This window comes from Megascapheus bottae, chromosome 1 (genome assembly GCF_031878675.1).
Source record: "Megascapheus bottae isolate mThoBot1 chromosome 1, mThoBot2.hap1, whole genome shotgun sequence".
NCBI classification, from domain to species: Eukaryota; Metazoa; Chordata; class Mammalia; order Rodentia; family Geomyidae; genus Megascapheus; species Megascapheus bottae.
The window spans coordinates 56947982-56962010 of record NC_143509.1 but is presented as its reverse complement, the minus strand read 5'-3'; the positions used below and the strand labels follow the sequence as shown (position 1 = coordinate 56962010).

Below are 14029 nucleotides of genomic sequence, written 5' to 3'. Positions count from 1 at the left end.
CTCTCTCAATGAGAATAGTCCAAGGAACTATTCCAGAACCACTTGTACCCTACCTAGGGGAACTAGGCCAGAACCTTAATATTTTACTTCCTCTCTGTGATGTAAAGAACAGTAGCGGACAAGTGATTGCATGAGAAAGTTCTCCATTCTCCACTATCTTATTTAAGATATTTTAATGTGTTTAGCTTTTCATTTTGAGTATATATACTCAAATATAGGTGCCATTGGCTATACATTTTTTAATCCATAAATAATTTTTAAAAAAATTTTTTGGTGGGTCATGGGCTTGAACCTGGTCTGGGCACTGTCCCTGAGCAGTTTAGCTCAAGGCTACCGATCTACCCTCAAGCCAAGCCCCACTTCCCATTTTCTAGAGATTAATTGGAGATGAGTCCCAGGTCCTTTTGTGCCCAGGTTGGCTTTGAACCTTGATCCTCAGCATCCTGAGTAGCTAGGATTACAGGTGTGAGACACCGCGCCCGGCAGTCCTTATATAATTTTATAATTTATATAAACTTAAACAAATTTGTATCTTCTTGAACTTCTTTGTGCAATTGACCAGGAAGGAAGGGTGGAAAAGTGAGTCTTACCTATAGCCTTTATTACTTCTTGCAGTATTTAGCCACAGCTACGGTCAACCTTCCCTTCCCATCACAGTCTGTCTCATCTGATCTGAATGTATCCTCTTTGTTCATACTTAGTTTGCATAATATCTCATGTGACTAGCTGCACCCTCCCACAGGGAGGAGCCAGGTCCTCTCCCCAGTGTTTCCCTAAGTCTGTGAGGAAAGTGATGGTTTTTTTGTTTGTTTGTTTCATTTTGTTTGTTTGTTATTTTGACAGTAGTGGGCCATAACTCAGGGCCTGGCTGCAGTTCCTGAGCTTTTTTGCTCAAGGCTAGTACTCTACCACTTTGAGCCACAATGCCACTTCTGGTTTTCAGGTGGTTAATTGGAGATAAGAGTCTCACATATTTTCCTGCCTAGTCTGGCTTCAAACTGTGGTCCTCAGATCTCAGCGTCCTGAGTAGCTAGGATTATAGATGTGAGCTACTGGTGCCTGCAAGTGAGATTTTTTTGTAGATGGTAGGAAAATTATTGTTTTTATCTTGATAAGTTATGGAATACCTTTTATCTTCCTCTTGCCTCTTCTCCCTTTTCATTTAAAATTATTGACTCTCAGCAAGGGCATTGGTGTGTGGTAATTCAATGTAAGGGGCTGGGTGTCTATATTCCTGGAATAGAATGCATCAGTATTGTCAGCTAGTAGGTTGGGTCTTTTTAGAAAGCATGTTGGAGAAAGAGGGAGTTGTCAGGAGAAGGTGGCATGGATGCTTAGAGCCGAGCTGGTTGTTGCTCCTGATATAAATGTTTAGCTTCTGAGGCAGGTCTTCCTCCAGTGTCATGTTCCTGAGATTGTTTTTTCCTAACTGCGGGAATATTAAGCAGAAGTATTTCCTTTACCAGTTGCTGTTCTTTGCCCTCTTCTCTGACTGGCAGAAATTTGAAGTGTGGCTGCTTTTCTGATGCTGGAATCCCCATATAAAATAACTAAACATTTCAGATTCAAAGTTTGTAGCCTTAGATTCTGTACTTTTTAGAGATAAATAAGCACCATGCATATAATATTTGTTACTGAAGATAAGAACCCAAATTGCAATATACACAATAAACCCTTCCCCCATTTCTTTTTTTTATCTCCATAGATCCCAGAAAATAATTTTTTTAATTTAATTTAATTTTTTTTTGCCAGTTCTGGCTTGAACTCAGGGCCTGAGCATTGTTTTGGGGCTTTCTCAAGGCTAGAGCTCTACCACTTGAGCCACAGAACCACTTTCAGCTTTTTTCTATGTATGTGGTACCGAGGAATTGAACTCAGGTCTTTGTGCATGCTAGGCAAGCACTCTACCACTAGGCCAAACTCCCGGCCCCCAGAAGATAATTTTAAAAGTTATTTACATCCTTCATCCTCAGCTAGGATCAAATATCCTGTGAAATTTGTCGGAATCAAAATGGAGTCACTTGTGTTAAGCCCTAAAATGAAAAACAAAGTAGTTGTGGTTCAGAGCCAAACCAATATAAAGCATGAGAATTAATTTCAACAACAAACCTAGACCTTATCTCAGAAACAAGCTGTGGTGGCTCATGCTTGTAAACCTACCTGCTCAGAACGTGAAGAAAAGAGGATCTCCATTGGACACTGGCCTAGACAGAAGCCTGAGACTATTTTAAAAACTGACTAAAGGCAAAAGGACTAGGAATGGCAATTTGGGGAAGCTCTGAGTCCTGTCCTCAATACCACCAAAAAGAGGCAAAATTAAAAAATTAGACTGACAGCACCCTTGTTATTGATCCTAAACATCCCTGTTATTAACCCTGTGACCAATAGTTTAAAAAGAGCTTATTTAGTTTTCATTTTACCTTTAAAAGTTTCCCTGTGATCCTGCTGTAGTTTCCATGGATAGCAGACTGAATTGCAATGCTGTCTGCTAACTTCCAAATAAATATCATGAGTATTTAAAGTACCTCTGTAGTTATTATTTAGGTTGACACTTAGTTACCCATTCTGTTTAAAAATGAGTTCCTAAACCCTAAACCCTTTTGTTAGGTAAATAAGAGTAAACTTATCAGAATTTATTATAAAATACTGTAATCTTTATCTAATGAATAATTTTAAGTAATACACATTCAATATTGAAAATTAAGTTGTATAGAATATACAACTTAAGCATAAAAGAAAACCACAATCCCCCCATACCTTTTTATTCAGAAATACCTACAACTGATATTTTTGTAGCCTTTTAGGGTTTTAACATAATTCATACATAAATATTTCTACTCTCAAAAATGCCCTTTGACTTTATATGCTGTTTTGTAACTTGTTCTCCATACCCCCATTCACTTAATGTAACATGAATATCTCATTGTGACATTAAATATGCCTCTTTCTGTTTTAATGCTTTAGTAGAATTCCATTGTGCAGGATTTGCCATCATTTATTTACCTAATGTCTTGTTGCTGTCAGAAAGCTCCATTTGGAAATTTTCTCTTATTTTCTTTACAAAAACCTCTAATTTTCTTTTGTGAAAACTGGTTAGAAGAGCTTATTTTAATAAAATATGCAGTGTCTTGGTGCTTCACTGCAGCCCTTGATGAACTTGCTTTTAAAAACATTCATCATTGGCTCCCATTGGAATAATGTCTCTGCCCTACTAAGTCTTCACATTAGCATCATTCTGACCATTTGTCTTTTTACATTTATCATATTTATTTAACAGGTCATTATGCTTTGCCTAATAATGTACCAGGCTCTGATCTATGGATTTACAGTTGATCCCTTGAGCTTGTAAACTTCTGGAGAGACTGGGCAGTCTTCATCCTTATGCCTTTATGGGCCTCATGGACCTGGGGGCCCAAACAGTGGTGATAGTGCTGGAGTCTGGGAAGAGATTAACAGGTCAGGGCTATGTCAACCAGCAGATCCCCATCTGGTCAGGCTAGGCAGACATGACATGGAAGCACCTATCCCTACCACAAGACTACACCGAAATCATATAGGACAAATACAACTTCTTGATATCTTAGAATTGTTCAGACAGAGCCAAAATTAAAGGCAGTAGTTGGTCCTACCTACTTTATCTCACTAGTTGGTCTTGAGAAAGCCATTTGTCCCCTTAGAGCCACAGTTTCTCCCTCTATAATATGGAAGGATGGGACCTACTCGGTGGCTCAAGGGGTAGGGTGGTAGCCTGGAGCTGAAGAGTTCAGGGATAGCACCCAGGCCCAGAGTTCAAGTCCCATGATGGATACCCCCCCCCAAAAAAAAGATATAATATGGAAGGATGATCTAGAATAATTAACCCAAGTTCTTCAGCACCTGATATGCTATGACTGTCCCATGTGAGTTCTGGAGTGTTCCCCCTGTGCATCCTGCTGCTGTGGGTACTGGGGCAAGAGGAGTGGAAAGCTTGCCTCCTGTTAGTATATAGTAGATACATAACCTGCTGGCATTTTGTGTCTTTGTGCTAGATACATAACCTGCTGGCATTTTGTGTCTTTGTGCTACAGGACTTCAGACGGCTCCTGAAGAAGGAAGAGAAGCCACTTCTCATGATGTTTTATGCCCCTTGTGAGTGAACATTCTCCTGCTGTTTAGTCTCCTTAGGTGGATGGGCAGCTGGGGTTGTTGGGGCCAACTGGAGGAAGCTAGCCTCAGTCTTTTACTGCATCATTCTTTTTTTGGCCAGTTCTGGGGACTGAATTCAGGGCCTGAGCACTGTCCTTGGGCTTTCTTCAAGGCTAGAGCTCTACCACTCGAACCACAGCACCACTTCTGGCTTTTCTATGTATATGGTACTGAGGAATCGGACCCAGGTCCTCGAACAGTCTTACTCCTTTCTGTTCACACTTCTTTTCTTTCTCTTGGCCTTTCTATCAGATTCCCTGTCTCTTACTGCCCTCATCCACTGGAATCAGCAGCTTTTTGCACTTTTTACCTTGGACCCAATACAGTCCCCTGACTAGTTTAGCTCTGCCTTCCCATGTAGCAGATCCATATGTCCTTAGTCTCAAGTGCACTCTAGTGCTGCTGTTCTGCCATTCATCAGGCCTGCTTGCTTCATGGGAGGAGACACCAGCTCTTCATTACTGGCCCCTGCATCAGAGAAATAGGGCTTGGGGTTTGTTCCTGTAAAAGGACAGAGGCCATGTGGATGGCAAGGATCATTGAGGTAGCAACAGGAAAGCCTGGATTCTGAATCCAGCTATGTCACCAGCAAGCTGGGTGAATTTTTTTCCCCTCTCTGGATCTCAGTTTTCAAACTTGTAAGAGAAGAGCTTGGGGTATAGGAATTTTAACTACATTTCACAGATTTAGAAATACTTTCCTATTGCTGATCATGGGATTTGAACCTATAATCTCACACTTGGGAAATGGAGGCAGGAGAATCAAATGTTTAAGACTAATCTGGGCTACATAGCAAAACCTTGTCCCAAAAAACATACACAGAAGCCAGATATTGGCAACTCATATAATCCAGGGGACCTTTGTTCAAAGCCAGCCTAGGCAGAAAACTCTCTTAAGAGTTTTCCTAAAACTCTTAAACTCTAGTTTCTTTTTAAAAGATCCCATCTCCAAAAACAAATGGAGCACGGCTGGAGGTGTGGCTCCAACAGTAGAATGCTAGCCAAGCTAGCAAGCTCAGTAAGCATGAGACTTTGTGTTCAAATCCTACTACTGGCAAAAAGAAAGAAAAGAGACGGGGGAGGAAGGAAAGAAAGAAGGAAGGAAGGAAAGAAAGATATAACCCCCTCCCACTGCCACACATTTAAAAAACAGTTTATATTACAACCCAGTACTTTAAGTATATATGAGTAATACATAAATATGCTGAAACTAAAGTTTTACAAAACTACGTGCTAACATCCAAGGAAACAGATGTTATGTACACTGGGTGTGGAGTATTTTTTGGTTTTGTTTTGTTTCTTTGTGGGTTTTTTATTTTTTTTCCTGATGGGAATACTGGGAAACTCACACTTCTTAAGGAGGTGTTACATCACCTGAGTCATGTCCCCTGAGGGAGATGGTCTTGGTTTTTGCCCAGGATTGGCCTCTGACTACAATCTTTCTAGTTATGTCTCTTGCATAGCAGGAATGATAGGCACATTCCACATATCGTTTATTTGTTGATATGGAGTGTTGTCCAGCCTGACTTCAAACCACCATTTACCAATTTCTACCTCCCAAGTAGCTGAGATTACAGGCATGAGGCATTTCACTTAGTACCTATTTTCTTTTCTTTTTTTTTTTTTATTGGAAAACAAATTATATCTCCCGCTTGATAAGCCTTTAATGCAGGATCATCAAACTATGGCCCATGGATAGCCCCTATTCTTTTTTTCAGTGAAGTTTTATTGAAACAGTCATGTCTGTATATTGACATGTTGTTTATGACTACTTCTGAGCTTTAATGGCAGATTAACCATTGTGACAGAGGCCTAATCTCAGGACCATCTAGCAGTCTTATGGGACTCAACGCATAGCACGATTGGAACTTCGTAAGGCCCTTTGAGCTGTGACTGTGGGGACTGCACATACCTTTCAGGAAGCCAGAGATGTCGTTGCTGTGAAGGCTGGAGAAAGGAGACTGTCAATTGTAGGAGCCCAAGTCAAGAGTATCACAGTTCTGGTAGTTTTCCTGGTTCTACCTGACTTTATCCTATGGTTCGTTCATCATGACAAGAGATTCTTCCCAGCTCTACCCCCTTGCTTATCCCCTACTCAGCCCCAAGGTGTTCCTGTCTTCTCCCTTCCCATGGCTCCTGCTCTGCCCAGAATGGCCTGCATATTCACCCCTGGCTTATTCTCTTTATTATGGTCATTACATGTCTCATCATTTTTTCTTTCTTCTTGGAGGCATCTTCTTTATTGACCAGCTATGAATTACTTCAGAAATACCTAGCTTTCATGGCCCCTGAAGAAGTAAGAACTCTTTTAGTTTATCTGAGAACCCTCAGGTCACAACAGTTAGTGAAATGGGTGTATCTCAGTAGACAGCATAGGTCCCCAGGCAGAATCATGGTACAGTTGTGCAAATATCCTTATTAAAAACATTAATCACTTTAAAAACCAGTTTGCGCCTGATATTTGTTCTATTCTCCAGCTACTTATTTCTTTCCCAGGACCCTTTGACAGTGTATCTGCCCTGGTCATCACAGCAGTCATGTGAGCAGTATGATCATCTCTATATGACAGAAAGCCGGGATTGGGGAAGGTTAGGAACCTTGCAGGTGTCGCATCTTAATGGGCAGGAGAGGGAAATAAAAAATAGTTGCTACATTCAGTTTCCCATTGAAGTCAGACTGGATGGTCTCCAAGGTACCAGGAACCCCAGATTTCTTGCTATGTGTATATGTTTCATAAAACAAATTCCTGCTTTTATTAAACGAGTCCACTACAGTTTCCAGCTTTCTGGAATTCAGCTTTCTCCTGGGATAACAGCAGTCCCCTTCACATGGATGGCTGTTGGGACTCTGATCCTGTGATCATGTGTGGGATGGATGAATCCAGAGGCACTGGGGGCCTTTACTTGTGACATGGCATCCAGTCCCCAGGCCTTGCTGCTTACTCAGTAAATGTTCACTGAATTAATGAGAAAATAGAAAGGCTGACTGTTCTGACTTTTGGGCTTTGAGAATGATAATTAGTCTTACCTCTTCTCTAGCCTCCCCAATGAATCCACTGAAAGATAAACTCAGATAGGAATCACAGTACCAGCTCTATTTTTGGTAACATTAAATTGGAAACTGGCTGGGCATATAGCTTCCTATTACTGCTCTTTCCCCAGTAACCTCTTCACCCAGAGCTGCTGGCCTCTACTCCTGCGGATAGTTGGCCTGTTTGGGAAGAAGGGGAGGATAATGTTGCCACAGGCTGCCAGTGGACAGAGCTAGAAGAGATCCCACTTTTATGAAGGGAAACAGGTGATCAGTTAAGCTCCTGAAGGAAGACTGGCTGGATGGGAAGTGGCTAGCATGTTCAGGTTGCTGAGTGAAGCAGCAGTAGAGAGAGAGGAAGTGGTTACAGCCTCTGTGCCCTTCATTTTCCCCAATAGAAGTATTCCTATAAAGAACAGGAAGACAGCTCTTAGGCCTTATGTTCCAGGTGCTGAGCGTCCCCTGCTGAGGGCCAGGCTTTGTGGATCTTCTTGGTGTTAGTTCTACCTAACACCTATAGGACAAGTACCCAGCCTGCTTGGCAAGTGCTGTCTCCGTTTTACAGACAGGGACACTGAGGATCATATAGTCTAAGTAGCCTACAGTGCTACAGCTAGTTGGGCTAAGGGCAGATGACAAGGGCTTTCATTTCTCAGAGTCTTCTGTTACTCCTGTAGGCATTAACCTGTGTGTTCCTGATGTGGCATTGTCACAATTCCTGTTCTCTATGACTCTGCACAGTGAGAACAATGGCCGAACCACCTTCATAGTCCCCCTCTTCTGCCACTCATGGTGTTCATGTCCCTGAGAGAAGCCCTATTATCTTTCCAGGACAGGTGCTGCATATGCCTGGACTGATGTCAGGAACTCACATCTAGGGTTCATAGGCATCAGCATGTGTGTGTCTACATGTCTATTGGATAGGAATGTCAGCAGCAGGCTGTGGGGCATTGTGGGAGCCAGTAAACTTGGTGCTGGACAGGAATAGGTGACCCAGGAGGAATTTTGACCTCCTCTCAAAGTTCTGCAGCGCCTACATCTTCTCCAGAAGGGGAGAGGCCTCTGTAATCTCAATTTCTTGATCATTGCTGTCACAATGCTGGCTCAACATGGATTAGAGCTTGTCAGCCTGCCACCCAGTGGGCCATGGCCCCGCTTCACTGAGTTGAGATGAGAACCAGCTTAAGATGTGGTTCCAGGCAGCTCTGGGTTTCTGAGGCATTCAGATGCTTCTCAAAGCCTGTTTTTCACAGAGCAGCTGTCAGAAAGGGTGACAGCCTAGCATGTCAGAATTCCTGGTGGCTGAGGAAACTGGTTCTCCTGTCCAGAGGGGTCAGTACAGAATCATAGCTCTCTGGTTGGGTTTAAATCAAAGTCACACTGAAGTCGCAGTAGATATTTGGGACCTGGCCAGCCTAACTCTGAAACCCTCAAGACTAAAGGAGAGAAATATAGCACAGAAATACAGAGAAGGTTGAGCCAGAGCCCTCACAGGAGCCTCTGATCTTAGAACTGTCCCATTTGCGAGAAGAAAGAGTGGCCCAGAAAGACACATTGACTTGGCTTGGGCCCTTAGCAGATTAGGAAAAATTAACTCCTGAGTCCTGGCTGAATTCTTTTCCCAGCTGTCAGAGCCAGCACCTTTCATGCTCAGCTTGCCTCAGTCATTGCTTAATTATCCTTATTAATGGAAGAGAAAAGAGGCATGGAAAATTCCCAAAGTCTTTGTATTTATGGTCACAAATTGTCCTTCCTTGTGGAATTTCACTGGTTCATTGGCAACCCTTGGCTAAATGGCGAAGGTGGCTTTTAGCTATGTATATAAGAGGTTGCTTGCTTTCCCATCCCCTAAATTCCACTTGAGCTGGTCAACAGCACCGAATGTACTGTGCTTTGCTCTTTGTGTTACATTTGTTATTCTGTCTTAACATTCCTGGAGGGACTTATGGGCTGTCCCCTGCTTTGTATGATCAAGATTCTTAGGTCTTTGAGGACAGAGCCTCTGCCTCCTTTTTTTGTGTGTGTGTGGGGGGGGATGTCCATTGTCTATGCAGTCTGATTAAATGTTTGTGGGCAGGGGACTTTCTGGGGAAGACTAGAGGGCAGGGTCAGCCTCACTGTAACTGAACTTGGTTTTTTTCCTGACTAGGGTGTAGCATGTGCAAGAGGATGATGCCACATTTCCAGAAGGCTGCAACCCAGCTGCGAGGCCACTTTGTAAGTGAGGCTTTCTGGGCCAGCAGGGCAGGGTGGGGAAGAAGAATGGTGGTCCATAAAACAATGCTGTGTCTCAGTGATCTGTTCCCTATGATGGTAGAGAACTAACTCCACATTGTTGCCAAGTTAAGAAAGTTTGAAATAGCAAGAGATACAGCAACCATACACTTGGTGTTGCCAAAAGCTAGTGATCCAAGAGGCTCAAGATTATTGGGGTCAAGCTCCAAAGTAGAAGAGGCTGTTAATGAGAAATAAGTGTCACCATTGGTAGATCAGAAGCAGAGGAAGCTCCCTGAGGCCAGGAAAAGAAGAGCAGAACAGAGAAATGCAAGCCCCAATGGAGAGCTACAAAGTCAAGAATGCTGGCATGCAGGCAGTTCCTAGAGTAGGAGGGAGGAGAGTAGAGTGGGTGAAGTAGAGAGGTGCGTCCCAAGGAAACATACCTTGAGGGTTAGGAAGAGAAGAGAAGCCATTGAGGAAATGGGCCTTTAGAGAAGTCAGAACAACCAGTGTAGCACAGAAAAGCAGAAGGGGAGCTGGGAACACAGCAGAGGGAAGGGAGCTGTGGCTGAGGATCTATCTCTAAGGACTCTCTGCTATCTGTATCCCCCCTTTTTTCTTTTCTGTCTGTGCTTTTTTCAAACTGGGAAAAATAATACTACATGATAATTGCTAAATATATTTACACCATTGGGAAACAGATTTTCAGAACTTATTACAAAACAAACTCAGTACCTATTAAACATTAGTTTCCTCTTAATTGATAAGCAACTACTTTCTGTTTCTTTGAATTTCACAACGTTATATCCTCATATGATTAATCATTTATTTGTTATTTTGTGATTAGCTTATTTTGCTTTTTTTCTTTATTAAGGCTGAATAATTTTTCAAGGTGTATGTATATATACATATACATATATAGAAGTATATATACATATAGAAATATATGTATGTACGTATATGCCTATCTATATTTCTGTCTGTTTCTTTCTTTCTTTCTATCTATCTATACACAATATTTTCTTTCTCTGTTGATGGGCAGGAGTTACTTCTAGTTCTTGGCTATTGTAAGTTATGCTTCTCTAGACATGAGTATTGCAAGTATAAGCGTTATGTGGGAATTCAGTTGCAAGAAACAGAGAAACCACATCTTGAGAGGTTAAATTGGGAGTCTTTACTAGAAAGCTGGCAACCACAGGTGGACTCCTGTCCCAAAGACCTGCAGCACAGAATACAGCATTTAAAAGCATTTAAAGACAAAAACCACATGTTTGGGGTGGAAACTCAAACCTTAACAAAAGAAGACTATTTAGGGGAATAATGGGGGGTGGGATGGGCGAGCAAAGCAAACTATTTAGGGGAAATCATGGGTGAGCATTCTCTGCAGCAAAGCTTTTCTTGAACTAAACAGCATGACATCTGCAATTCAAAGAATGGTCTATGTCACCTCTAGGCTTTTTGGAGCAGGGTACTGGTCAAAAAGCCCCCACCACCCAGCAAAGCACCAGGATGGCTGTGAGACCAAGACATTGTTACTTAGACCCAGTATCCTTATTTCCTAAGTATTTCCTTGAGATACTGCTTTGAGTTGTTTTGAAATATATTATTTGTCTACTTTGCACCCTAAATAGCAGAAGTAATTTGTTTTGGTGGCAACAGAAAGCATGGAAGAATCCACAAAGCTTTAATGGAAGGTTATTGGAAGAACCGTCTCAATGGGACTGGCCCATTATTAAGGAAGACCTGGGGTCTTAAAACTGCATGATCTTTAAGCATCAAATTATGTGGTGATTTGCTCAAAATCAACATGTAAGTTGGCAGTATGTGGACATTTGGATAGCCCTACTGGTCAGCTGCAAGTCTGGCTTGCCAAAAACCAAGGCTTTCTCTTTGACCTCATTCTGGGACAACACTAGGATCCTACTTGTTTCTTCACTAATGAATTTCAATAGCTTGCCTAGAGTCATTTGGCCTTGAGGCATATATATCACACTCTGAGGGAGTTTCTGCACATTTGGGAGGCTACAGTAGATACCATATTTTAAAATTATTTAGCCTGGAGAAAAGACTTAATTGCCTACTGTGTTATATCTTCCTGTGCCCTTGTATACTTAGAAAACTGTTCAGTTCAACTTCCAAACCCTGTGGAGCTGTCATATAAGTAGCTCCAGCCCCAAATCAGATCATGAATGAATTATTCCAGTTGGACCAATCAAAGAGGACTTGATGCCAGTCACTTATACCTCATGGCCCATTCCCGCCAATGCCATAGAGTTTGTCCCTGGCCAAGTCTAACCATCTTTGATTTTTTTAAAAATTGGTGGTATTGGGGTTTGAACTCAAGTCCTTGCTCGCATATCTGGTGCTCTACCACTTGAATCACACTTTTCAGATCTGGTTTTTGCTGATTATTCTGAAGGCAGAGACCTACAGACTTTTCTGCCTGGGCTGGCTTTGAACCCCTATCCTATGGATCTCAACCACCCAAGTACCCGGGATTACAGGCATGTGCCAAAAGCACCTGGTTCCACCTTTGGTTTTATTCCAGTTTACTTTGTTCATCATTTGATAATGATTGTGATATATAAACCTCTTGGATGCAAAAGCTATGTCTTAATTATATCTGTTTCTTTAGCCCAAAGCACAAGGACAAGCTCATACTAGGTACCCAATATATGCTGAAAGATAAATAACTGTGTTTCTCCTAGGTACATTTTATTTTAGACTGTTATGTGTAGTGATGTTCTTTCCCTTTAAAGGAATCCAGAGAATTTGTTATTAAGTGCAGAGATAGTGGGAAGGAGGTTTGAGGGATGATCCCAGGCATTGGGCTCATCTCGGGCTTTTTCACAAGGTAAGCCCTAAGGACTATTTGTTTTTGTTTTGGCTTGAGCTCAGGGCCTGAGCACTGTCCTTGGGCTTTCTCAAGGCTAGCACTCTACCACTTGAGCCACAGCACCACTTCTGGCTTTTTCTATGTGTGTGGGGTACTGAGGAATTGAACCCAGGTCTTCATGCATGCTATGCAAGCACTCTTACCACTAAGCCAAACTCCCAGCCCCCAAGGACTATTTGTGATCAGAGGACTTACTTTCTTCTGGCTGAGTCCTGGTTTTCAGTTGTATAAGGTGCCCTTTCTGCTCCTTCAACAATGTTATAGAAAAGTCAAGATCTGGATCTGGATCTGGGCAGCCCATAGGAGGCTAGGTGTTAATTACTTCTTCCCAGGTCATCTGCATTATATGCATGAAGGAAAGGTGTCATGAAATGTTCCCTTGCTTGAAGTTTTTGTTTTATTCTGTTTTCCCCCTTAGCTCTTCCCCCAGCTAAGTAGATGCTTTTGGAGGACAGGATTTCCAGGTCAGCAGCAGCTCTCCAGTAGCGAGGCACAGGACTAGAGGGGCTAGGCAACCAGAGGTATTGATTGCTTTTCATATAAACACACAGGTCTGACAGATAAGCTGCTCCTCCCCAGGCATCAAAAGCTCCCCCTCCCAGTGCTGAAATCTATCCAGCCAAGAGCCCCCTGCCTCCTCTTCATCTCTAGTCTTTTTTTTTTTTTTTTTTTTTTGGCCAGTCCCAGCCTTGAGCTCAGGGCCTGAGCACTGTTCTTGGACTTTCCCAAGAATTTCTGGCTTTTTTCTATGTATGTGGTACCAAAGAATCGAACCCAGGTCTTTGTGCATGTTAGGCAAGCATTCTGCCACTAGGCCAAACTCCTGGCCCTCATCTCTGTCATTTTTTAGGCCTTTTTGGCTAACTGCATCTGTAGCAAGGGTCAGAACTTCTCTGTAGAGATTTTGGGAGCCATCCAAAAGGAAGCCAGAACAGGGATGTGCGGCCTTTGCCATTTTCAAACCTCAGATCTGCTTCTTTTAGGCTGTCATTGATGTCTGGTGAAGCATTAGGGTCTGTCCTTTTTACTGCTTGCTACTTGGTACCTTCACCAGCAGCTAAGCTACTCCCTAATTCAGAATGAGCCCCATCTCTACCTGCCTGCTTCACAGCTTCCCATCTTTTCCATTATCCATGTCCACTCTGCACCTTTGAGCTTTGCCCAGTCTCTTAATAACCTCAGCCGTGGTGGGACAGTATGAACGTAACACTGAAATGGAACCATCATGGTGACAGATTTGTATAGGTCATGCTCTGTGCTGGTTTTCACTCACGAGCTGAGAGTTCTTGGGCAAGCTGCTTAGTCTTGAAACCTCTGTTGCACCATCTGTGAAAAAAAGTGATAATGTCAGTCCTTCCCTTCTCCCTGGGTTGTCATGAGAAACACTTGGCAGACTCAGACGATTCATTCTCCACATAACTCTTCTGTCCCTGTCCCTCTTGTTCTCTGGCTGAGGGGGTGGTGCCTCTGCTTTCTATTGTTTTAGCATATGGAACATGGGCCTGGCACTGCTTTTCTTGTGTTGATACAATCTGTCCTTTACGGATCTTGCCTGTGTTAACAGCTTTAGCAGAATGTAGCTTTGAGGAGCCCAAGTTCTTCCCCTCAGCCTAGGATTTTTTTCCATGTCCCACATGCAGAATATCTAAAATAAAAGTCAGCATCTTTCCATCTGATAGACAGCAGCTTTCCTTTAGAACCC

At 42.5% G+C, this 14029-nt stretch overlaps 1 protein-coding gene across 1 annotated transcript in view; it reads left to right on the top strand.

Moving 5' to 3' along the window:
* The window catches only part of Pdia5 (protein disulfide isomerase family A member 5), an 88921-nt gene that overhangs the window by 38365 nt on the left and 36527 nt on the right, over positions 1 to 14029 (top strand). The window contains exons 7-8 of the mRNA XM_090345345.1: positions 4068 to 4128; positions 9364 to 9431. Coding sequence (XP_090201471.1) covers positions 4068 to 4128; positions 9364 to 9431 — 129 coding nt within the window. The remainder of the gene's footprint in view (positions 1 to 4067; positions 4129 to 9363; positions 9432 to 14029) is intronic.